Below are 26,365 nucleotides of genomic sequence, written 5' to 3' on the forward strand. Positions count from 1 at the left end.
TGCAGCCATTTTAGAAAAAATAAGCAACTCTTCCCCAGACTCCCGGAATGTTTCAAAGCCAGAGCTCCTAGGAACACCCTACCCATATGTTCCCTGAACCAGGGATATGCCTGTAATCCTGATGGGCCCTAGAGGTGAGCCCTGGGCAGCAGCCCGGACACAAACATCAATCAGAAGAGAATGGTCACTTCCCCATTTCAACTATACTGATAAGGCTAAGAAAAGCCTTCTGCAACTCTGTGGGAGCGAGCTGACTCCTGGTTAGACTCTGTTCTCCTCTTCCCTCTAAAAACCTTTTTCTTATCCCAGGACTGGCCTCTTTCTTGTGGACACTCACCCCGTCTCTATGCTTAAACCTCTCTTAAATAAAGGATTTGGGTTTCTTTCTCCCAATCTATGAGCCAGAAATATTAAAAAATATATAATATATATATAATCTCTTCAAGAGAACATTTGCAGATTATTTTTGCCCTTTGGTTAAAATAAAATTAATGTGCCAAAGCCACTATAAAATTCTCAGTCTCCAGCCCTTCCTAGTTCAGTATCTTGAAATAGTGCAGTGTTTACCATGTTACCGAAAGTTTTTTTCCTTCCATTGTTTATTGGAATATTGTATATTTTTATTGTATATATATATATATTTTTTGATACAGAGTCTGAAGCTGTCCCCTGGGTAGAGTACCATGGCATCACAGCTCACAGCAACCTCCAACTCTTCGGCCCAAGCGATCCTTTTGCCTCAGTTTTTCTATGTTTAGTAGAGACGGGGTCTCGCTTTTTGCTCAGCCTGGTCTTGAACTCATGAGCTCACCTACCTTGGCCTCCCAGAGTGCTAAGATGGTTTATGTTTTTATATTTAAGAAGCTTGCTGTTATTATTATCACCTGGTAAGTAGATACTAAAGGAAAATCCCTACTGTTATCACTGAAGCCACATTTTCCTCCAAGACTGGCCTTGACTGAATTTTATTTCAAATGTAAAATAGCTCCCCCCAAACTAAAAGGGCAGATTACTCGGCAGGTACGGATTTATTTATCAGCCTTACAGCTGAGATCAAGACGACTTCCAAAACGTGTGAGAATTCAGGGCTTTGGGAATTCAAACCATCTCCACAGTTCTTGGGAAGATGTCTTTGGCTGACTGTAGGCCGGCCATACCTAGAACTTGAAGCTGTCCACCAAGATCGATCTCTCTCTCTCTCTCATACACACACACACACACACACACACACAAACTGTCCTCACCGCATGCATGACCCAAACAGCTTTTCCTTGACCCAAACAGCTTTTCGCTCTCAGTTTTTGTAGCCAGATCACTCTACTGGCAAAAATCCCAAGTATCATAAAAGCTTACATTCCTTCATTGCTAATCGAAGAACGAGGAAAAGCAACCTTATGGGGTAAATTGCAAAGCGGAATGCATAAGAGAGATGGTAAGATTATTAATGTGAGTAATCCAAACATATATGAGATTTGAGCGCGCAGAAAATCAGGATCAAAACAATAGAGAGAGGTGGTGTGAGGAGCAAGCTTTCTAAACTCTGATGAGCCACTGTTATTCAGTAAGGGAAAGAAGAAAGTGAGAGTGATTAAGCTTTGGTCTGCTGTTTTCGTCCTTAGCTGTCCCTGGCTGGGGCCATTGTATTCAACGATGCGTAGTCTAGTTTGCAGTCCTGGACTTGCCCACCAAACCCAAACTCACCTTTTCCGGACGCCGGGAAGCTACATAGCCATTGCCAGCAAGAGCGACAGACTCCCAGCGCGCAGGCGCGGAGGTTAACGCCCCCCCGCCCCGCCTCCGGCGAAGAGCTACGTTCTGCGCAGGCGCAGACCTCTGACCACCGCCCCCGCCCCCCCGCCGCCCCGCCTCTAATCTCTGGCTGTGAAAGCAAAGAAGCTGCTCAGTCGTCGCGTGTTTTTGACCCACGACCTCGTCGCGTTGTCTGACGCGACGATTACGTCACTTCCGCCCCCTCCTGGGAGGCGGCGCTGGGCCGGTGGCAAGCCCCCGGAGGGAGCCGCAGTAGTACGACGGAAGATGGCGACGAGCGGCGGTGAAGAGGCGGCGGCAGCTGCGCCGGCGCCTGGGGCCCCGGCGACGGGAGCAGACACGACCCCGGGCTGGGAGGTGGCGGTGCGGCCCCTGTTGTCCGCGTCCTACTCCGCCTTCGAGATGAAGGAGTTGCCGCAGCTGGTGGCCTCAGTCATCGAGAGGTACCGGGCGGCGGCTCCGGCGGGGCGGCGCAGTGGGGGGAAGGGGGAGAGGAGGTCTAGCCGGCTCATCTGGACCCGCTTCCTCGGTCTTCTGCTGCCTCTTGAGGACCCCTGCCTCAGCCACGGCTTCGGGGCTCCCGGGCCCTGAGAGACGAGGGCTTATCCGGGGTTCCTTCTGCCAACCTATAGAGATAATCTGTGCCTCAGTTTCCCCTCTCGAACAAAACTTTTGAGTCCGCCCTCTAAGGAGGGCGTGGCCAGACGCGTTTGAGAGTGACTTTGACATGCATCGCGCTCTTCAGGGAACGTTTGCAGGGCTGCCCCTTGTGTTAAGGTCAAGGCACAGATGAGTTTGCATTTCTCGCCCGCGCTCATCCCCGTAGCCCGGGCCTGAGCGGAGCCTGGGGTTTAAGTCGGAGACCTACCACATAATTTAGTAACGGTTTTTCACTGGGGGCACGTGCTGTTTCTGGGACTGAAGCCACTAGTTACTATTGATGACTTTCTTTTTATGTTGCATTCTTTGTACATTTCCCTCCTAAGGGGTCTTTGATTAAAAACATTTTAGTGCATGAGTCTGCGAGATCATTTTCCCAAAGGAGTGCGACCGCTCTCCTTCCCTCTCCCCTATTAAATAATCTTCACTCTTTTACAAACAAAACCATTGGTTTGCTGTTATATGATTTTGTGTCTTTGCACCCTAGGCTCATGAGAGTTGTGTGCATATGAAGGTGGTTATTTCAGAGCGCCTTTTCCTGACGTACTGTGTGCAGAGCAGTTTTTTATTAGTTTAACGGTAGTCTGTGGTTTTAAGCCAGTCTCACTTTCGTTTTTCTAGCGAAATCTTCAGCAGCTCCCTGCGCTTGACCTAGGTCGTTTCAGCTTCATGTCAACCAAAGTATATCTAAATGTTAACCAGAAGGTTAGAAATTATTACAGTATTTATTATTCAAGACAGGCCCATGATTGGACACATGGTTTATTAGAGTGCTTTTTATTATTGTTAGGCTTTTGATACTTTGATGCAGAATTTTTATCAAATGACAATAAAATCATGGTTGGGTTTGGTAACTTCACAGTTAATGTTATAGATGGATTTTCCTATCTAATCATTAAGCCTAGAAGTTTCTGAAAATGTAAACAAGTATCAAAAATTATTACGTTCAAATTACATAACCTCTCTTTACTGTTTTAAAACATTTGGATTAGTGGTCTTTTTCTTGAATCATAGTCGTGATTTATAATCAACCGTGTTCCACTGTTTTTAGAACATGCTTTTATGTTCTTACGGAAGTGAGCTGAGTAGGTTGTAAAGTCATTTTTGGACACTCTTCCCATACATCCTGTATTCTGGGACCATGCCTTTTAAAGTATAATGGTCAAGTAACACCCTCCAGCTTCTGGAAGGAACCAAAACCAAATTCAAACAATGTTTCATTTTGCCATATAAGTGTTAGTGGCCCCTGCCACACCCTGTCTTTGAAAGTCTGTTATGTGTCCTCTGTGGGCTCTCTGAGAGAAGTATAAGCTTAAGAATTTCCAGGAGAAATGTCTGGCTTCCAAGTTCCTTACGGTGAGAACAAAGAGCTAAATGCAACATGTTCAGTTTGGTGTAGAGCTGGGGTAAGAAACTTCCTATAAAGGGCTAGATAAATAATTGTGGGGCATGTGGTCTCTGTGGACTGCTTAACCCTGCCATTGTAGTGTGAAAGTAGCCATACATAGTAGATAAGTGAATAGATGTGGCTGTGTTCAAAATCTTACCTATGTTCAATGAAGTTTGACTTTTATGTGATATTTATTTATTTTATTTTATTTTTTAGAGACAAGAGTCTCCCTTTGTCACCCTGGGTAGGCATCACAGCTCACAGCAACCTCCAGTTCCTTCCTGGGCTTAGGCAATTCTCTTGCTTCAGCCGCCCAAGTAACTGGGACTACAGGTGCCCACCACAATGCCCAGCTATTTTTGTTGTTGTTGCAGTTTGGCTAGGGCTGAGTTTGAACTCGCCACCCGCAGTATATGGGGCCAGAGCCCTACTCACTGAGCCACAGGCACTGCCCTTTATGTCATATTTAGATGCCCCAAAATATTCTTTTGATTTTTTTAACCATAAAAAATTTAAAAAACATTCTTAGCTTTGAGCCATATAGAAAATGGTTTGTCCTGTAGGCCATCGTTTGCCAACCCCTAGCTTGGAGTACACAAGTCATACCCTCCTATCAGTATTTTGTTTCTCAAAAGTTTTATTTATTTGGTGTTCCAAAAAATGAAATAAAAATCTCAGAATTGTAGAAGTCTTTCTTGCATGTTGAGTTCTGGCCACAGAATACAATGCCAGATCAAAGTAGCATTATATAGATGATGAGGTAGGCTTTGTTTTCTAGTTAACCAAAGATTTAAATACCTGTGCTGCTACTTTACTTCTGTGGTTGTCACTTCCGACCTCTGCAGTTCCCTTGACTCTTTTTTTTGAGACGGAGTCTCACTGTCGTTCTCGGTAGAGTGCTGTGGCGTCACAGCTCACAGCAACCTCAAACTCTTGGGCTCACGTGATTCTCTTGACTCAGCCTCTCAAGAAGCTGGGACTTCAGGCACCCGCCACAATGCCTGGCTATTTTTGTTTTTGTTGTTATTGTTGTTTAGCAGGCTGGGCCTGGGTTTGAACCCACCAGCCCTGGTGCGTGTGGCCTGCGCCCTAACTACTGAGCAATGATTCTTTTTTTTTTATTATGCCTGCTATGTTTTTCTTCCTGTCTCCAAGGACTGTCTATTTTTCTATTGCAGTCTTACTTTCTGATTCCCTTTTTGATGTCCTGGCTCCATCATGCCAGCTCTTATTTCCTGTCTGGCAGTCTATTCATCCATTGAATTCCTCTCTTTTGACTGTTGGGATTGATAACATATACTCTAGGAGACTCCCCAGTACACATTCTGTCTCTGTCCTTCCCTACTTTTATAGTTTGAACTGACTTTTTAAAGAAAAGGCAGATAATAAATTCTTATGTCTGGAGCCTATTAAGTTTGACTTTGTAACCAAACTCCGAAACGAAGGAGGAATCCATCAGCATGGATAAATTAGGGAGTGGACTCTCAAAAGTCATTCGATTTTTTTTTTTTTTTTTAAGATAGAATCTCACTGTGATGCCCAGGCTAGAGTACAGTGGCATCAGCCTAACTCACAGCAACCTCAAATTCCTGGGTTCAAGTAATCCTCCTGCTTTAGCCTCCTGAGTAGCTGGAACTGCAGGCACTTGCCACAACACTCAGCTAGTTTTTCTATTTTTAGTAGAGATGGGGTCTCACTCTTGCTCAGGCTGGTCTCAAACTCCTGAGCTTAAGTAATAGATTCCTTCCTCAGCCTCCCAGAGTGCTAGGATTATATCTGTGAGTCACTATGCCTGGCCTGTCATGTGATTTTTTTTTTTTTTTTTAAAGAAAAAGAGATCTGAGTTTATTTAAAAGGGAGTTCATTTTCATTTCTTTTGCTTCTAGTGCTAGCATATCTTTTAGTAGTAGAGATCACAAAATCTCTTTAACGCTATAATTTAATACATAGTTTAAAAAAAATCTTTTTAACATGATTATTTTCCCAGGCCAGAAATGGAACTAGAACTAGTTCAATGGAGCACATACGTATTTGGGATTAATTAGTATAATTGTGGAATGTAGCTTTCCGTGTTAAGGTAATGAGAATTCTTTCCTTAAGTCTGTGAAAGATATACTGGTGAGCATGGTCATTGAACAAGTGGGTTGACTCTTTGTACATAAAAAAATACACATGCCCCTTCCCTAATCTAGTCCTTCCTGGCTGGACCTGGCCTCTTTAAGAGTCTCTACTCTCAGATATTTGATAGAATTTAGGGCAGAGAGACCTACTTGGGAAGTGGAGAGAGGCTGTTAAACATTTCCATTAGATAATGCGCAGTCACATCCTAAAAATCTTAAAAAGGAGAAGGGGATACATGAATACTATGATTTTTAAAATTTATTTGCTGCCAGACATAAACTGATAATTGATCTACCAGGGGTGTGGGGGTGGGGAGAAGCTCATCACCAAAAGATAGAGTATAATTGTGAGATTAGTTCATTAATGTTTCCATATGTTCGTGTCACACGCACCACAGGTTTGCCAGGAGCATGAGGGAAGTATCTGAAAGAAAGTTTTCAGCTCTTTGGTTAACACAGATGACTTTGTACATGTATGAATAAGTGTAATGGATTCTATATACCTGGGAGTTCATGAACCGGATGAAGGGAGAGGGGCTGGTGGAATTTCTACCATTTAATAGTATGTTCTCTAAGAGGGAGAAGGAAAGTGAATCCTTAGTCTTTTATTATATTCCCCTGTCACTTTTCCATTTCTTCCTGAAAAAACCTAGATATTTCCAGACCCTGCCAGTTCTTTTTTCACTTACACATCAAATTGGATTCTCTGACCTGGCTGCTTAGCTGCTGTTTGCCTTTGTACTCTGCATCACGTTTATTTAGCATGGAATATAAAAGCTTCAGATTCTACGTCTATCAGCAGTGTTTCAAGCTCAGTGGTGCTGTTGTTGAAAAGTTTCTTAGAAGCAGCAGCTATTTCAGGAAGATAGCTTGACTAGTTAGAGCAAAGACATACATACTTTCTTTTAGTCTCCTTATTTTTCTTCCTCTGTGTAATATTTGCCTTCAGTTTCTTCATTCTTCCCTTTCCTACCTAACTTTTTGCCCTTTGTTCCATTTTTTTCATTTTTTAGCATCCTTTAGTGTCTTGATGTCTTTTACTAGTATCTTGGGGAGTAAGGGTAGGGTAGGGAATTATGGCCCCACATCCCTTTTAGCTCACTTATGCACACTGTTCTCAAAAGTCAAGAGATGTGACAATGTCCATTGCTTCTCTTTTGCCTCCTTCAAGTCTTTATAAAACTATCTTTTCCCAGGTTTATCCATAGTTGACTTAATCAGATTGTAAGTGGAGCCAAGTCTGCTTCACCTCCCCAAGTTCATTCTTGTTTCTTTGTTGGAAAAAGGCTGTTGTGTATTTTTAGGGGAGGAAATCAAGTTCATTAAATTACAATCAAGTTACGTTGAACCAGGCAATTAGATGAATCTATTTCTATGTTTTGGATATATTTCATTATCAGAATGAGAATGAAAGCAACACAATAAGTTCATTCTTGGGGGGGGGCACTTTTTTGTTTAGATTTGGTAAACCTGTTTAGCTGAAAGGGGGGTGGCATGTAGGTCTGAACTTTTTTTTTTTTTTGAGACGGAGCCTCAAGCTGTCCCCCTGGGTAGAGTGCCATGGCTTCACTGCTCACAGCAACCTCCAACTCCTGGGCTCAAGCGAGTCTCCTGTCTCCGCCTCCCAAGTAGCTGGGACCACAGGCACCCGCCACAACGCCCGGCTATTTTTTGGTTGAAGCCATCATTGTTGTTTTGGCGGGTCCGGGCTGGGGATTCGAACCCGCCACCTTAGGTGTACGTGGCTGGCGCCTTAGCCGGTTGAGCTATAGGCGCCGAGCCGGTCTGAACTTTTGAAATAAATTAGATAAAGTGAATTCAGTAAAATCCATCCAATTACAGAGGGAGACTGTCTCAAAAAAAATTTTTTTTTTAATGAATGGAAAAGTTTTAGAACAATGTATAAGAAAGCATGAGGATGGAAGTGAGGGGAAAACTAAGTATATGAGGTAGAAACAGGGGGATTTAGGTAATTTTCTGCTGAATATTCTGAGCCTTACAACTATGTTGGTTACCTGGACCTTTTGAGTGCTGCTTGGTGTTTAAAGGTCCTCCTTTTATCATCTTGTTAAGTAGGTAAAAGTGATCCTTGGTGGAAGGAAGATCGTTACACATGATAGGTGCTCTGTAAATATTTCTTTTTAGTGAAGGTGTTATTCCAAGATAAGGGACTGATCTTCAGTATGTACCCATTTATCCTTGATAAATCTCCAAATAGCAAAGTGCTTGCAGTGCCAGAGTCTTAAATGTTGTTTGAGGTGACTCATCACTGACATTGACACCTTACAAACATTGACTTGTCTTTGGCTCTCCTGTTCATTTGGCAAGGGAATAGTATTGCTGGGAATGAATGGAGTCCTCACTCTGTTTACATTTCTCTTTCCAGACTGATACTTCTTGACAGGGAATTAACTCACTAAGGAAACTAGCCAGGTCTCTGCTCTTTTCATTTAATAAGATACATTGTAGTCTTTTCTTTGCCTTGCTGTTTCATCACTTATGGATTAGTATCTGATCTGATAGAATGACTTAAATGTATCCAGCCTTTAGACCTAGCTGGGTTCCAGATTTTTTTTTTTTTTTGAGACAGAGTCTCACTTTGTCACCCTTGGTAGAGTGTTGAAGCGTCACAGCTTACAGCAACCTCAAACTTGGGTTTAATGATTCTCTTGCCTCAGCCTCCCAAGTGACTGGGACTACAGGTGTCTACCACAACACCCAGCTACTTTTTTTTTTTTTTTTAGAGATGAGTTCTTGTTGTAGCTTAGGCTGGTCTCCAACCTCTGAGCTCAGATAATCCACCCGTCTTGGCCTCACAGGGTGCTAGGATTACAGGCATGAGCCACCTTGCCCAGCAGATATTTTTTGAAAGAATGCATTTTCTCAGCTAAAGATAAGGGATGTAGTTAAAGAAAAAAAAAATCACTGTTGTGATCTAGCTTTAGGTAGAGTGGGGACACAACTGGAACATGGTGAATTTTGGGTTTAGCAAAGATGACATGATTGCTTACCTTGAGTTGCTGATTCTTTTTAAGTTACTTACCGGTTTGCCTTGTTTGGTCTTCGGAATGGGTTATGTTAATCTGTATTCCCACTATAGTATTTTTTGAGTGCTCTGGTGTTCTCCCTTTTGGCCATCAATAATGAAGGCATTGTTAGCTTTTGTTTTTGCCAATCAGTAAAATAGAACAAATTGGTATCCCATTATGTTTTTAGTTGCAGTTCCACATGAGTTGAAATTATTTTCTGTTCGTTAGCTTCTGCTTCTTATTAAGCCTGATAACCTTGAACAAGGTATTTCATTTTAATTCTCTATGCTTTACTTTACCAATCTTGAATATAGGGGCACCAAGTAGGGTTGCTGAAAGTATTAAATAAGGTAATGTTCATAAAAGGCTGTCTGGCACATAGTAAACACTAAGTAAATCTGATTTTTTTTTTTTTTTTGGCAGTGAGTCAGAAATCCTGCACCATGAGAAGCAGTATGAGCCATTCTACTCATCTTTTGTTGCACTTTCCACACACTATATTACAACAGTTTGCAGCCTCAGTAAGTATTCCACTCTTGTCACTCCCTTTTGAAGGCTTGTGAATAGGGAGATTGTTTATCTTCTTGTTAGAGCATCTGAACAAGTTGTTAATGAAGTCTATGTTTTAGCACTCCTAAGTTGCTCACCCAGGAATGGAGACAGCTGTCAGCTAGGATGAGGCCCCCAAGGATCCCTTATCTAGACCAACCAAGTGGAATTTAAAAACTACTGGGCTTAGACACCTGCTTCATAACCATTGTCCTCCTCCCTTCCCGTCTTGATCAAAAGCATTTTATTGAATTCATACACGTAATTACTAGTGTGTTAATTTCTTGGGGGTGGGAGGAGGTAGATAGTAACTTCTGGAGTTAGTGGCCACTAACTAAAGCTCTGTTGCTTACTTGGTTTGAGGGAGAATGTGAATTCTTCTTTTGTGTTCTCTGACATATGAAGTTGATTTTTACTTCAGTTTGCCATTTTCTTCATTTTTTTGGCCTAAAAAGTGATTCAGCTCTATTTTACATTATTTCTGAATTTTTACATTTTCAGTCGTTTGAAATACTCACATAATTCTGAAGAATTCTAATGGCTTGTTTATTTGAATAGTTTGCTAAACAACTGAATTGAAAAAGAAACTATAGAATTGCTAACTAATCTTTCACTATCCAGTACTATTTATTAGAGGCACTGGCTAAAAGAATTACTTTTAGCTTGAAGAAACTTTGTGTAGGAAGCCCCTTTGTAAAAAGTCATTTTGGAATCTGGGAAAGAAGAAGTAGGGTAGTCTAGAGTCTTAAAAGCATGACCTCTAAAGGCAGACTGCCTGGATTTGAATTTTATTTTATTTTATTTTATTTTTTTGAGACAGAGTCTCAAGCTGTCACTCTTGGTAGAGTGCTATGGCATCACTGTTCACAGCAACCTTAAACTCTTGGGCTTGGCTTGGCGCTTATGGCTCAAGTGGCTAAGGCTCCAGCCACATACACCTGAGGTGGCGGGTTCGAATCCAGTCCAGCCCGCCAAACAACAATGATAGCTGCAAACAAACAAACAAAAAAAAATAGCAGACGTTGTGGACCCAGCTACTTGGGAGGCAGAGGCAGGAGACTCACTTGAGCCCAGGAGCTGAAGGTTGCTGTGATCTGTGATGCCACAGCACTCTACCCAGGGTACTAGCTTGAGCCTCTGTCTCAAAAAAAAAACAAACTCTTGGGCTTAAGTGACTGTCTTGTTGCAGTTGTCATTGTTGATTAGCTGGCCTAGGCCAGGTTCGAATCTGCCAGCTTTGGTGTATGTGGCTGGCGCTGTAACCACTGTGCTAAGGGCGCCAAGCCCTGGATTTGAATCTTAACTCTGACTTTAGGCAAGTCATTTAATTTCGCTGTGCTTTCATTTGCTCATTTATTAAAAATAGGGAGAGGGTTTAATAATAATATCTGCCTCATTGAAGTGTTTGAAGGATTAAATGAGTTAATACATTTGCAGTGCTTGGCACTTAGGTGTGATAAACTACATAATTTTATTATAGTTATCTTAATTTCCAGTAAGTTCAAAATAAATTCATCTATATACAGTTAGCATTATCAGTGCCAAAATACCTTTGTTTGCCCCCTGGGGTTTTTGATTCTGAATAATTATCATAGAATGCGATTGGGAATGTTGGACATAGAGCACAATGCTCCTTTTGCTTGCTTGATTGCCTGTGAGGCTGAGTAGTTGGAGATTAAAGTTTATTGCTTCCTCAGTTCCCAGGAATCAACTTCAGTCGGTGGCAGCAGCCTGTAAAGTTCTAATTGAGTTTTCTCTCCTGCGTCTGGAGAACCCAGATGAGGCTTGTGCTGTGTCTCAGGTGAGAGTGATGGACCCATTTCTGGCTCTTACTTTGAAATAAAACTGTGACTAATGAGTGGAATTGATGGAGAGAGGGTGGCATAGAGCAGAGGTCAGTAAACTTTTTCTTTAATGGACCAGATAGGAAATCATTTGCAGGCCACATGTTATCTGTTGCATTAGTTAATTCTGTCTTCGTAGTCTGAAAGCAGCCTGTATGCTACGTAAATTAATGAACATGGTTGTGTTCCAGTAAACTTTATTTACAAAAATAGATAATGGGCTGAATTGGAGCTGTCGTTTGCCACCCTCGGGTATATAGGCTATAGAGCAGCGGTTCTCAACCCATAGGAACTGTGTTAAAGGGTCATGGCATTAGGAAGATTGAGAACCACTGCTATAGAGTCTTTTTCAAGAATTGCAAATTTACGTACACACAGGAGCCAGGCAGATTAACAGAAAATGAGCTAGTTGAGAAGGTTGCGGGCCCCAGCTAAAGGGGCCAATCACTATTTGGCTCTAGTTGCTTATTGCTATAGAGAAATGGAGGTGCGTATTTGCTGGATTTTGTGAATTATTGAGAAATGTAAGCGACATGGATTTGTTTATGAATCCTTCCATTTTTAAAAGGTTAGCCATAACTTTGAATATTAAAAAAATACTATGAGCCAATAAGCCAAATCTGCAAGGTAGATATGGTCTAAGGACCATCAACTTTTGATCTTTGCTTTAGTGTTTTTCCCCCAAATTGTAGATCCTTATATGAACCTAAATTTGGCCCTGTGTAGGATTCCCAGAAGAGTAGAGTCTTCTGAAAGATATATTTGAATTTGTTTTCCTTCCAGAAACACTTGATTCTCCTAATCAAGGGCCTGTGCACTGGCTGTAGCCGACTAGATAGAACTGAAATTATCACATTTACAGCAATGATGAAATCTGCCAAGCTGCCACAAACAGTGAAGACACTTTCAGATGGTGGGTGTTCTATTGACAGACCTGATTATGTGGCTACCCTCATGGTTGATGTTCTCCCTTTTTTCCTGCCAGTGGCACTCTGCTCAGCACTTTTTTTGGTTTTGCCTTTACAGTGGAAGATCAGAAAGAGCTGGCCTCACCAGTAAGCCCTGAGCTGAGGCAGAAGGAGGTACAGATGAATTTTTTGAACCAGCTGACCTCAGTGTTCAACCCTAGAACTGTTGCGTCACAACCTATCAGTCCACAGACTCTGGTGAGTTCCTTCAGCTCTATGTCCTTCTCTCCCTGGGGTTTGTTTAGAAGATAACACAAAAGGAGAAAAGCAGTGTATTTTGTTTGTGATGTAAAACGATATATGTGCCTATGGAAGAAAAAAACTGAAGAATGTAAAATGAGTAAGTAAAATTCATCCAACCCTTTTAGTGCACAGTTAGTGCTATTTTAATGACCATTCTTCAGAGCTTTTCTCAGTGCAAATGAGCAAAGAACATGTACAGTTTTCCATAAGAGGGACCACTCTATACTAATTATAGAGTACATACATTTTAAAGCTATGTGGTTTTTTTCTCCTCTTGCAAATTTAACCTATATATTTTTTTTTAACATTTGGTGAGGAATTTTCCCTTTATTAACTGGGAAGCCTGAAGAATATCCATGGAGCTACTGCTTACTTTTGACAGATGGTCTGATTCTGAACTTTAGGGCAGCGGGCAGCGGTCAGATGATAGTGTCTTTTTTTTTTGAGACAGAGTCTCATTTTGTCACCCTTGGTAGAGTCTCATGGCGGCATAGCTCACAGCAACCTCCAACTCTTGGGCTTAAGTGATTCCCTTGCCTCAGCCTCCTGGGTAGGTGGGACTATAGGCGCCTGCCACAATGCCCAGCTAAGATGATAGCGTCTTAATAGACACCGTGTTTCTTTTCAGGTGGAAGGAGAAAATGACGAGCAATCATCTACAGATCAAGCTTCTGCTATCAAAACCAAAAATGTGTTCATAGCTCAGAATGTAGCTAGTCTTCAGGAGCTTGGTAAGATTCCCAGCTATTGTCAGAAAGCTGGTTTCTCTGCTTACCAAGAGTCTTTAATTGTTTTTCTTTCTTTTTCTTACTTATGTATTTATTTATATATTTTTTGAGACACAATCTCTGTTCCCCTGGGTAGAGTGACATGGTGTCATCACAGCTCATAGCAGTCCTCTTGCCTCAGCCTCCTGAGTAGCTGGGACTACAGGCGATCACCATAACACCCGGCTAATTTTTTCTGTTTTGTAGAGACAGGGTGTCACTCTTGCTTAGGCTGGTCTCGGATTCCTGAACTCAGGCAGTCCACCTGCCTTGGCCTCCCAAAGTGCTAGGATTACAGGCGTGAACCACTAGGCCCAATAAGTATGCTTCCTTCATATGTAGGAGAATAAAACAGCAGAGAGACCTGTTTGTAAATTGTACCTTTTCATTAATGTAGGTGGCTCAGAAAAGCTGCTACGTGTGTGTTTGAACTTGCCATATTTTCTACGCTACATCAATCGGTTCCAAGATGCAGTGTTAGCTAATTCCTTCTTCATCATGCCTGCAACAGTAGCAGATGCCACTGCCGTTCGTAATGGGTAAGGTGCTCCACGGTGCATATACTTTACATTCTAATCTAAAAAGAGATAACTGGTTAATTATCTGGTACACTGATTTTCTTTAACTATAACTTTATAGAAACAAGTCATTCTAAGATATACTTGTTGTTATAGTTCTAGTTTTCTCTGTTCTAGTTTTCATTCACTGGTGATTGACGTAACCATGGCATTGGATACCCTTTCTCTACCTGTGCTAGAACCTCTAAATCCTTCTCGTCTACAAGACGTGACAGTCCTCAGCCTAAGTTGTCTGTATGCAGGTGAGAAGTTATTATGTCTGGTCTCATTTTCTCAGTCAAGCGTGAATATACTTTGAGGAAATCATGAGAATTCTTCTGATTATCCTACTCTCTCCCTCTTTACTTGCTTCCTTCCCCCACGGGTCATCTAATATTGTATCTAGGTAAAATAAGGTTTCAGTAGGAATCACTGTAAATGGTCCTATTGTTATAACTGTTGGCATTGTGTCACATGTGTATTTATTTCACAATATGTGCAGATATTAAGTATCTACTATATGAAAAATAAGATGCCAAGGACTAATAGAATGTTGAGATGAATGACATGTAGTCCCTACCCTGAAAGAGCCTACACCTGAGCAGTGGTGGACAGGGCTAAATAGTTTAACATAAAACTGGACGATGAAGGCAATAAGAGAAATATAGAATATTTTTGGTATGCAAAGAAGAGAGAGGTTGAATCTTGCTGTGGGGGCAGATTTGAAGAAGACTTCATGGAACAGATGGTATCTGTTTATATTGATAAATATGAAGAATGTTATTTTGCAAGATCCCAAAAAATCCCCCTTCTTCCTGTTGTTTTAGTAGTGGGGCCTGGCAGCTGGTGTTTTCTCTTTTTTAAGTTACTGTTAAAATGACTTTTTAATCCAAGTCACTGATGCTTGGTTCAAATTCCAAGACATACTACATTCTTGGTATGTCTTGGAAGGAAGTTATATAGCAATTTCACAAGTTCACTTGGTGTTTACTTGGTTTACAAGTGAGGGTTTTTTTTTTTTTTTAATTTTTTAAATTTTTTTGAGACAGAGTCTTACTTTGTTGCCCTTGGTAGAGTGCCGTGGTGTCACAGCTCACAGCAACCTCAAATTCTTGGGCTAGGGCGATTCTCTTGCCTCAGCCTCCCGAGTTGCTAGGACTACAGGTTCCCGCCACAACGCCTGGCTGTTTTTTTTTTGTTGCAGTTGCCACTGCTGTTTTAGCTGGCTGGGGCAGGTTCAAACCTGTCACCCTAGGTATATGGGGCCAGCACCACTGAGCCACAGACACCGCCACAAGTGAGGGTTTTAAACAGGCAGTCTTGGAAACCTTACCTTGGGAGCACCAAGAAATTGCTGAGGTTGGTTTATCTCCCTATGTTGTTTGAACATCTATGTGTAAATAGGAATATAAAGATAAAGGCATCTGTGCTTTCAAGGACCTTATTGTCTTTTAGAGGATATTAGTGAATAACGTATGTAAAGAAACTGAATGATAGGTAAGGAAAAAATGCTATGGAAGTTTAGAGAGGTCACTATCAGTTAGGAAAGGCAGCAGTCACACAAGACTTCTTCAGGTTTTTTGTTTGTTTTTTTCTTTTTTCACCACCTTCCCCCCTCCCTCCACAAGAAGGATGTATCTTATAAGACAGGTAGGAACACATGGTGGCTGGTGCCTTTACTCCCGGCTACTCCTGAGCCAGGAGGATTGCTTTAAGACCAGCCTGAGCGGAATAGTGCGACTCCCATCTCTTAAATAAATAAATGACTAAATAGTAAAAAATAATTATATGGGGCATGGTGGCTCATTCCTGCAGTCCCAGCTGAGGCAGGGAGATTGCTTGAGCCCAGGAATTTAGGTTATAATGAGCTATGATTCCACTACTGTGTTCCAGCCTGGGCAACACAGTGAGACTCCATCTCTTAAGAAAAAGATAAGTAGTTGTGTTTTATCTTTCATATGAAAGTGTGGGTGATTATAAATTGGTTTCGTAACAGTACTGAGTACATTGGATACTTTTCTTCCATTCTTGAGTTACTTTACTAAGGATGAAGGAAGAGGAGGAGCATGGGAGGGGAAGGGGAGATTGGAGGGAGGGAGGGTAAACAGTGGGACCACACCTATGGTGCATATTGCAAGGATACATGTCAAATCTATTAAGTGTAGAGTATAAATGTCTTAACACAATAATTAAGTAGGTGAGGTGAAGGTTATGTTAACCAGTTTGATGTAAGCATTCCAAATTGTATATAAAATCAGTACATTGTGCCCCATAAGTGCATTAATGTATACATGATTTATGTATTTATGACTTAATAAAATAAATAAACATGGTAAAAAAGATGTGCACAACAGAAAGTCTCTCACAGTTATATAGCTTTTGGGGTTACTGATTTTTTAAAAATTATTTTGTTGACGTTAGTTATTTCTAGGACATTTTCATTTCTTTTTGAAATGATTACATTATTTGCTTCGTGTAATATATTTGCACTTGAGACTTCTTTTGTTCTAAAATTCCCAGAAATCTCCAAAACTAAGATTTTCCAAACTTGATTGAGATCCATTGTCTGTCTTATTTGCATTTTAAGTCTATTAATTGCTTCAAATACTTTTGAGAAAGAACAAAGATGCATAAATTTCAAGAGATTAAAAGCACTATGGTTTAATTTCCAAAAAATCAGCTTGGTTATTTCTAGGCAGAGAAAAAAGCAGTACCAAAAGTATCCTAGAGTTTGGTGGAACTGTGTGAATGTGTTTGTGTGTAAGTCTGTAGGTTTTATAGATATTCATGGGTGTCGTATAATTGGACAGAAAATAGGACTCAGAGGTGCTGACTGAGTCATTTGGATCATATCCTGTACAATAGAGACCATTAAATGTTCTGAAGTATGACAGGATCTGAGTTATATCTGGGAAGAACATTCAGGCACTCGTGAGCAGGATAGTTTGGGGTAAGGGGGAGATATTAGAGGTAGGAGACTAGTGAGGAGGAATTTAGGGCCTGAGCTAGAGCTGCAGCATTTAGAAAGTTGAGGACACATGGGGATGTGCTCTCCGCAGGCCAGTTTTCAGGGCTTAGTTTCCTACTGCTCTACCTTTGATCTTGCATTTTTAAATTAGAGGTTTATTAATTTTGATTTTCAGGGAATTTTGTGACCCTCGTGAATCTCAGTGTACTCAGGCAATAAGTGATTAAAATGAATAAGGATTAAAGATTCCTTAAAAATTCATAGTTTGACAATCCTAAGTCTGCTTTCTTTTTGAAATTTGATAACTTGGGATTTGATTTAAAGAAACTAATTTGACTTTGATGTCTTTGAGAAATGCCAGGTATGGGATTTTTTTTTTATAATCTTAAAATTAAAATTTTTAAAAAAAATTATTAGATTTGATTTTTAAGGCAGTTTTATGGGCGGTGCCCATAGCTTAGTAGGTAGGGTGCTGGCCACATACACCAAGGCTGGTGGGATCAAATACAGCCAGGGCCATCAAAAACAACAATAACAACTGCAACAACAACAAAAAAAAATAGCTGGGCTTTGTGGTGAGCACCTGTAGTTTCAGCTACTTGGGAGGCTGAGGCAAGAGAATTAAGCACGGGAGTTGGAGGTTGCTGTGAGTTGTGATGCCAGGGCACTCTACCCAGGGTGACAGCTTGAGACTCTGTCTCAAAAAAAAAAAAGCAGTTTTATGTTTACAGAAAAATAGAGTAGATGGTATAGCTCTCCTCTTTTATAAAAAATTATATATACTTCCTCTCCATGCAGTTTCCCCTGTTAGTAATATCTCGAATTAGTGTAGTGTATCTTTTATCATTGATGAACCAATGTTAGTACATTATTATTAACTAAAGTCTATAGTTTATTTGGGGTTCCCTTTTCATGTTTTTGTAATTCTGTTGGTTTTGACAAATGTATAATGTCATGTATCCGCCACTACCAAGTCAACACAAAATAGTTTCGCTGTCCTACAGATCCTTTGTGCTCCACCTGCTCCTCCCTTAACCCTTGGCAGCCACTTTTCTTTTTACTGTTTCTGTACTATAGTTTTACATTTCCTGCAGTACTGGAGTCAGATGGTAAGCTGGCTTTTCAGATTGACTCTTTTCACTTTGCATTTAAGGTTCCTCCATGTCTTTTCTGGTTTGATTACTCATCTCTTTTTTTTTTTTTTTTTTGAGACAGAGTCTCACTTTGTCACCCTTGGTAGAATGCTGTGGCGTCACAGCTCACAGCAACCTCAAACTCTTCGGCTAAAGCGACTCTCCTGCCTCAGCCTCCCAAGTAGCTGCGACCACAGGCACCCATCACAATGCCCAGCTATGTTTTGCAACTGTTGTGTTGTTTTGGGTTCAAACCTGCCAGCCTTGGTGTATGTGGCTGGCACCATAACCACTGAGCTACAGGCACTGCCTGCTCATCTCTTTTTATTGTTGAGTACTATTCTGTTGTATGGATTATCTATTAACCTATCGAAGGACATCTTGTTTGCTTCTAATTTCTGGCAATTACAAATAAAGTTGCAGTACATATATATAGGCAGTTTTTTGTGTGGACTTAAGTTTTCAGCTCATTGTATGGTAAGACTGTATTTAGTCTTGTTTTTATTTATTTTCTGTAATCAAACCATGGAATCCTCTGTAAGTGGGATATGGTTTTGTTTCAGTTTTGGTGGGTTCTTGGGAGTACATCATGGTTGGTTGATCTTATTTTTCAGGTGTGAGTGTAGCAACCTGCATGGCCATCCTGCATGTGGGTAGTGCCCAGCAAGTGCGGACAGGGTCCACCAGCTCCAAAGAAGAAGACTATGAAAGTGATGCAGCTACGATTGTCCAGAAATGTGTAAGCCAATTGTCTGGGAATGAGGGAGCCTTGATTCCCAGGGAATGAGGGAATATGGCCATTTGCACTTTCTTCCTTGATGGAGGAGAGATCTTAGACTAAGTATTCTCCATACTCCTTTGCCTGGGTAGGAGGTCTGAGGGGTGGGTATTTAGCTTGTGTTTTTGGCATATTGGTTTGCATAGGTGCTTATCTTTATCTTTTGGCTCTGTGAAAACATTACAACTTGGCAGTGGCAGCGGACTTTATGAAAGATTAGTCATTCATTTAAAAATATATTTGAAGGCTTTATATCAGTATACTTTTAAAGGAGACATACAGTGGGCAGGATAATTTCAGATAATGATAAATGCATAGAAACTATAAATTATGATTGAATATGATGTAATATAGGGCCGAACCTGCTGCTTCTGATTGGGTGGAGGGATCACTCTGAGAAGCTGATATTTGAACTGAATAAAAAGGAGGCTGGGATGGTTCTTGCTTATAGTCCTGGCACTCTGAGAGGCCAAGGTATATGGGTGGCTTGAGCTTAGGAGTTTGAGACCAGCCTGAATAAAAGCCTCATCTCTATGAAAAATTAGCTGGGCATGGTGGTGAGCACCTGTACTTGCTACTACTTGGGAGGCTGAGGCAGGAGGATTGCTTGAAACCAGGAGTTGGAGGCTATAGTGAGCTGTTATGATGCCACCCACTCGGAGTGGTCTGTCTCTAAAAGAAAAAGAAAGGAAAAAGGTCAGCTCCTTATGAAGTTGAAGGAAAGTATATGGAATGTGATTGATCATTGAAAAGTGACCTGAGGATACTTAATTCTTCATGTTATATTATTTTGGGTTGGATTTAGCACTTATAATGTAATATTTCAACTTGTTCAAATTTTTTTGTCTGACATTGGACAGCTGGAAATCTATGACATGATTGGACAAGCAATCAGCAATTCCCGCCGGGCTGGTGGTGAGGTGAGAAGCATGTCTCTGCTGTTCTCTTCCTGTCTTGTCATCTCTAAGATGGGAATGTCCCTGTTGACATCTTTTATTTATGCCTTTTACCACAGCACTACCAGAATTTCCAACTGCTGGGGGCCTGGTGCTTGTTAAACAGCCTTTTCCTCATATTGAACCTCAGTCCTACTGCCTTGGCTGATAAGGGGAAAGAGAAAGATCCACTGGCTGCCCTCCGAGTCAGAGACATACTTTCTCGCACAAAAGAGGGTGTCGGCTCTCCCAAACTGGGGCCTGGAAAAGGGTATGTGTCTACTTGATTGCCACTCCTGTTGTATTTTGTTTCCCTGCCATACCGTATTGATGAGGAGGTAGTGTAACTCCGTTTTTCTCTGTATCAATAGAAAAATTTGCCTTCCTACCTGATTTGAATTTAACAACTAAGATAATGGTCATGCTCTATTATCGTCACAAGATAGCTTTGTGATTTTATATAGTCACTACCATTGTCTCTTATCTCATTTCCTCATCTATCCAAAGGAGAAAATATCTGTGTAATATGTAGTTTAGGATTTTTATGAAGTTCAGATCAGAAAAAAATGCTTCTAGCTGGGTGTGGTAGCTCAGACCTATAATCCTAGCACTCTTGGAGGCCAAGACAAATGGATTGTTTGAGCTCAGAAGTTCGAGACCAGCAAGAGCAAGACCTTGTCTCTACAAAAATTGAAAAATTAGACAGGTGCTGTGGTGGGTGCCTGGAGTCCCAGCTACTTGGGAGGCTGAGGCAAGAGGATTGTGGGGGCCCAAGAGACTGAAGTTGCTGTGAGTTATGATGACACCATGGTACTCTACCCAGGGTGACAGAGTTGAGACTCTGATTCCAAAAAAAAAGAATAAATTCTTCTGTCTCCCAACGTGGACTTATTTGATTTGGACTTGAGTATTCACTTGTATGTATAACCTTCAAGGTGAGGATATTGTCATATCCTCTTTGTTTGCTTCCTAAAATACTTGTTATTGTTTTGCTGAAGTCTAGGCAATAAGACCAGCTTACTAGGAAAAAGAGATAATGACTGCTGTGCTGTGCCAGGTTTTGTTTTCTAAGTGCAGGCATTTCTCCAATTACATTGATTCATTCAGTCCCTACCATGTACTAGGCTCTATTCTAGGCATTGAGGATATAGCATTAAACAAAGGAACATTCTTCCCTTTATGGAGTTTATTTTATATCTGGAGAAACAGTGAACAAATATACTAACAAGTACATTATAGATTATCATCATCCATAAGGGTAAGAAAGAAAAAGAAGCCGGAGGAAGGGGTGATAGAGCTAGTGGGGCTGTTATTTTCACAGGGGGGTGGTCCTGAAAGGGCTTTGAAGACAGGATGTGATGACCATATGTGAGGTGACAGAGCAAGCCATGGGTATGTTTGGGGTAAAATTGATCAGGTTTGAGGTGAAAGGGTGATTGGGATTTTTGAGGATCAGGTCAGCGTCGCTAAAGAAATCAAGGCAGGAGAGTGGTAGAAAATTAGGTCAGGGAGATCTCGGGCCAAGTATAGTCAGTGACTGGTAATAGGCTTTTCAACAGGGGAAAGATGTGACTTTTTTTTTTTTTTGTAACCTGAGAGTAGACTGCAGGGGCATAAGACAGGAAGGAGGGAGGACAGTTAGGAGCTAACTCCAAAGGAGAGACGAACGTGACTTGGGATAAAATAGTCGTGACAAAGCAGAGAAAAGAGGACAGATTGGGGTGTGTTGGGTGCATACAACTGACAGGATTTGCCAGTGGCTTGGATGTTGAGTGTAAAAAGGGTGCCATCAGACTTTTTTGGCCTTGAGCAACCGGACTGTGTAATTTACTGATAGAGGGGATGCTGGTTTGAGAGTAGGCTGAGTGGGACAAAGGGGAAGAAACAAAAAACTTAACCTTGACCATGAGGAATTTGGAAAGAATGTCAGGCTTCCATATGAAATGTTTATTTTATTTTTATTTTTATTTATTTATTTTTTGAGATAGAATCTTATTTTGTTACCCTTGATAGAGTGCCATGCTGTCGTAGCTCACAACAACCTCAAACTCTTGGGCTGAAGTAATCCTCTTGCCTTAGTTTTTCATTTTTAGTAGAGATGATTTTTTACCCTAGGTCAGGTTGGTCTCAAACTCCTGAGCTTAAGCACTTTACCTGCCTTGGCCTCCCAGAATGTTAGGATTACAGGCGTGAGCCACGGTACTTGACCCATATAAGATGTTGAGTAGGCAGTTGGACATGTGAATCTAGAGGGTTTTTTTGTTTGTTTTGAGACAGAGTTTCACTATGTCATCCTCAGTAGAGTGCTGTGGAATCATAGCTCACAACAACCTCAAACTCTTAGGCAATCTACCTGCCTGAGCTCAGGCAATCTACCTGCCTCGCCTCTCAGAATGCTAGGATTACAGGCATGACCCATGGCACCCAGCCCTTGAGTCTGGAGTTTTTAAGAGGCTGTCAAATTCTGGGTTGCATCTACTCAGAAGATATCCACTGAGTGTTTTCTGTGTCCCAAGCTCGTTGTTTGTTTTGGAATGCTGTGATGAACAACAAAAGTGGACATATTTCCAAGACACACATAGTACATATTCATCAACTGTATTTCAGATTATATCTAAAGAGTATCATAGTAGAGGCATTTGACCTAGCCAGGGAAATCAAGGAAGGCTTCCCTGAGGAGATGCTGATTAAGGTGAAATCTGAAGTAGGCATAGAGATGGTAGACAGTAGCTACTAGGCAAAGTAAGGAGGTAAGTGTTTTCCAGGGCAAACATGGTTTGTGACTTATGGGTGGCGTTCTTCATTCTTGGCATTATAAAGGGAAAAGGGTGAATGCCAAAAATTGTATCCTTAGAAGTAGCAGTTACACTTTTAAAATGGCTGTTGTTTCTTCAGATTTTTTTTTTTTTTTAGAGACAGAGTCTTACTCTGTCATCTCAGTAGAGTGCTATGATGTCACAGTTCACAGCAACCTCCAGCTCTTGGGCCCAGGCAATCCTCTTGCCTCAGCCTCCCTAGCAGCTGGGGGTATAGGTGCCTGCCACAACGCCTGGCTATTTTTTTGTTGCAGTTTGGCTGGGGCTGGGGCTGGGTTTGAACCTGCCATCCTTGGTATATGGGGCCGGCGCCCTGTTTCTTCAGTATATGGAGGCTGGTGCCCTATTCCTTTGAGCCACAGGTGAACCCAAGATCCTGTCTTTATTTTATTTATTTATTTTTTTTTTGAGACAGAGCCTCAAGCTATCCCCCTGGGTAGAATGCTGTGGCATCACAGCTCACAGCAACCTCCAATTCCTGGGCTCAAGCGAGTCTCCTCCCTCAGCCTCCCAAGTAGCTGGGACCACAGGTGCCCGCCACAACACCTGGCTATTTTTTTTTGGTTGCAGCCATCGTTGTTTGGCGAGCCCGGGCTGGATTCGAACCCGCTACCTTAGGTGTATGTGGCTGGAGCCTTAGCCACTTGAGCCACAGGCTCTGAGCCAGAACTTTTTTTTTTTTTAAGACAGGGTCTCTATAACCCTGAGTAGAGTACCGTGGTGTCATAACTCACAGCAATCTCAAACTCCTGGCTTCAAGGTATCCTCTAATTCAGCTTCCCAAGTAGCTGGGACTACAGACACCTGCCCAATACTCAGCTATTAATTTTTAGTAGAGGTGGAGTCTCGTTCTTGCTTAGGTTGGTCTTGAACTCTTGAGCTCAGTCCATCCACCTGCCTCAACCTCCCAGAGTGGTAGGATTACCGGCATGAGCCACTGCGCCTGGCTTTCAGAACTTATTTAAGTGTCCTCTTGGGGACAGATTCCTAAAAGTACAATTGTTGTGACAAAAGGCACACATATTCGAAAGTATGTTTTGTCAAACTGCTTTTCCAAAAAGTTATGCTAATTTGTGTCCCCACCTGCTGTGTGTGCACATGCCCCATTCCCTGTGTTCTCTTTCTCACTGGGTATCATTAATCTTACGTTTGCTACGCTTTGAGGAGAAAAATGCAGTTATATTGCACTTATTTGGATATCTTTCATTGCTAGTATGATTGCATTTCATTTCATATATCATTGGTCATTTGTGTTTATTCTTTTGTAAACTGCCTTATATTCTCTGTCTCAGTTTTCTCTTTGGTGTTTGTCCTTTTTTCTTATTGATTTATATGAACTTGTTTATTTCATATATTAACCCTCTGTCATGTGGACATTTGGACAGAAAGAAAACATTTTACTTAAAATGTAAAACTTTCTGTTTTTATTCTCTTAGCTTTGTTCCCAGATATCATATAGAAGTTGGTAATTTTAATCTTTGCTTCTCAAAAGATTGATGCTTTAAAAGTTCAACCAGGATTTATATATATCTGCACTTTCACATGACCCACTAGCTTTGACTTAATAGCTTAAATTCCGAGAAACCATGGATTTGGATGAATTTTTTCTAGTCCAGGACTTCTTAACCTGAAGCTGGCAGATTAGCAGGCAGTCCATGGATGTGTTCTAGGGAGATTGTGAATTTTAGAAATTACATGTAGATTTTGTGTGTATGTGCAACAATTTTGGGGGGGAAATGTCCACAGATTCTCAAAAGGATCTAAGACCCCCAAATGGCAAGATCCACTATTTCAGAGGCTGTAAATGATTGTTAATTATGTTAAGGTTTGTGTTTTTCTTTTTCTTTGTGTAGGCATCAGGGATTTGGGGTACTCTCAGTAATATTGGCAAACCATGCCATCAAGCTGTTAACATCTCTCTTTCAAGACCTGCAAGTGGAGGCCCTTCACAAGGTGAGGAGATTATACTTACAGGAATCAGCATGTTGATTGCTGGGCCCACTTTCGGGTGAGCTAGCTTAATCCGTCATCTGAATGGATTAGCTGATGGATGAGTGGTATCATTAATTTCCCTTTGATATTATTGTCTTCAGGGCTGGGAAACAGATGGTCCACCTGCAGCTCTGAGCATTATGGCCCAGAGCACCTCCATACAGAGGATTCAACGGCTGATTGACTCTGTCCCCCTGACAAACCTGCTCTTGACTTTACTTTCAACTTCCTACAGAAAAGTGAGTGGGAATCAAGCCATTGAGGATTTGGAAGAACTTTTTATGTATACAACCTTCTTGAAATAAGCAAGTCTGGCCACATATTATGTCTTTTATAACCACAAATTTATAGTAAGAAGAGCAAAATTCTTAACTGTTTGAATGTATCCAAACATTTGCATCACTTTTTGATAGTGAACATTGTGATATGTGTAGCTACTTGGTGAGTTGTGATGGTTGGCATACTGAAGCAGAAACATAGAGGATACTATAGAAATGTTCCTTTTTTCAATTCTTGTTCATATCTGTAGTTGGTAGTGTTTTTGCAGGATAAAGTGCTGCTGGAGGGAGTACTGTATATTAGAAGAAATACTTTGGGTTTGGAAAAAAAAATGAGATATCAGTAAAACTTTTCATGTGATGGATGTGATTAACTAGGATGGCTCTGTTTTTGTAATTGTCGTTTTCCTAGGCATGTGTCCTACAGCGGCAGAGGAAGGGTTCCATGAGTAGCGATGCCAGCGCCTCCACTGACTCAAACACCTACTATGAGGATGATTTCAGTAGCACAGAGGAGGACAGCAGTCAAGGTAGAGGCTGTTCTTTTCTCTTTCTCAAAGATTAGTTGCAGAGTGCAACAGGAGGGTTGCCAGTAGGGTCCTTTAGTTTCCTTTTTATTATTTTGTTTTCATCTGCCTAGCCTAGACCTTGATTGTTTGCACTCAAAGATGACGTGTTATGTAAGAGCAAATTGAGCTGTTGATGACTGAATGAAGGACACAACTTCTAGCCATGCTCAGATTACTTTTTCTTCTTTTCTCTCCAAAAATCAAAATATATCTCACTTGTTCATATATCTTTCTATTTTTTTGAGACAGAATCTCACTCTGTTACCCTGGATAGAGAGCCATGTGGGTCATAGCTCACAGCAACTCAAACTCTTGGGATCATGTGATCCTCTTTCCTCAGCCTCTTGAGTGGCTGGGACCACATGCTCTTGCCACAATGCCTGGCTGATTTTTCTGTTTTTAGTAGAGATGGGGTCTTGCTCTTGCTGTTCTCAAACTCCTGAACTCAAGTGACCTCCTGCCTTGGCCTCCCAGAGTGCTAGGATTACAGGCATGAGCCACCACCCCCCAGCCTCAGTTGTTCATATTTCTTCATATGTTGACTCCTTTTGTGGGCTCTACTTGGAGCTTTCTCTGTGAAACTCAAAAGGTTACATCTGAGGCGTTTGGTTTGGATGTTCTCATAGAGTCATGTTTTAGGGATATGTTTTTAGCATAAAGGAGAGAAACTCAAGATTGTTGTAGTGAACAACAGGGCCAAATTAACATTTCCTCATACCTTAGTTTGGAGAGAGAGTAAATTTCTCAGATTCTTCGTAATCAGATTTGTGGGAGCAATGTGAAATATTGAGAGAAGTATGCTTGTTATCCTCCTTGGATTTATACTTGATAAGACAAGATAAATTTGCTCTTGATAATGTTTAGAGCCAGGCACGGTGGCTCACACCTATGCATGCACTTTGGATGGCCGAGGTGGGAGGATTACTTGAGGCTAGCAGTTTGCGACCAGCCTCAGCAAATATAGTGAGACCCCATCTCTCTTTTTTTTTTTTTTTTTTT

At 41.3% G+C, this 26,365-nt stretch overlaps 1 protein-coding gene and 1 long non-coding RNA gene across 5 annotated transcripts in view; one reads left to right on the plus strand and one right to left on the minus strand.

Moving 5' to 3' along the window:
• Positions 1 to 1,786, minus strand: part of LOC111723219 — an 8,810-nt gene extending 7,024 nt beyond the window's left edge. Inside the window, exon 1 of the long non-coding RNA XR_002771806.1 lies at positions 1,702 to 1,786. This is a non-coding gene — a long non-coding RNA (uncharacterized LOC111723219). The remainder of the gene's footprint in view (positions 1 to 1,701) is intronic.
• Positions 1,787 to 1,967: 181 nt separating this feature from the next.
• UBR4 (ubiquitin protein ligase E3 component n-recognin 4) overlaps positions 1,968 to 26,365 on the plus strand; it is a 118,730-nt gene continuing 94,332 nt past the window's right edge. For all 4 annotated transcript variants that reach the window (XM_012801536.2, XM_023509729.1, XM_023509730.1 and 1 more), the window contains exons 1-14: positions 1,968 to 2,213; positions 9,393 to 9,490; positions 11,216 to 11,319; positions 12,146 to 12,275; positions 12,389 to 12,528; positions 13,202 to 13,304; positions 13,738 to 13,879; positions 14,036 to 14,160; positions 18,613 to 18,737; positions 19,637 to 19,696; positions 19,792 to 19,982; positions 24,381 to 24,480; positions 24,621 to 24,758; positions 25,210 to 25,327. In XM_012801536.2, coding sequence (XP_012656990.1) covers positions 2,038 to 2,213; positions 9,393 to 9,490; positions 11,216 to 11,319; positions 12,146 to 12,275; positions 12,389 to 12,528; positions 13,202 to 13,304; positions 13,738 to 13,879; positions 14,036 to 14,160; positions 18,613 to 18,737; positions 19,637 to 19,696; positions 19,792 to 19,982; positions 24,381 to 24,480; positions 24,621 to 24,758; positions 25,210 to 25,327 — 1,750 coding nt within the window. In that variant the 5' untranslated portion in view covers positions 1,968 to 2,037. The remainder of the gene's footprint in view (positions 2,214 to 9,392; positions 9,491 to 11,215; positions 11,320 to 12,145; positions 12,276 to 12,388; positions 12,529 to 13,201; positions 13,305 to 13,737; positions 13,880 to 14,035; positions 14,161 to 18,612; positions 18,738 to 19,636; positions 19,697 to 19,791; positions 19,983 to 24,380; positions 24,481 to 24,620; positions 24,759 to 25,209; positions 25,328 to 26,365) is intronic.

The sequence above is a fragment of the Otolemur garnettii genome, unplaced genomic scaffold, assembly GCF_000181295.1.
Source record: "Otolemur garnettii isolate 467f Iridium unplaced genomic scaffold, OtoGar3 scaffold00009, whole genome shotgun sequence".
Taxonomy (NCBI): domain Eukaryota; kingdom Metazoa; phylum Chordata; class Mammalia; order Primates; family Galagidae; genus Otolemur; species Otolemur garnettii.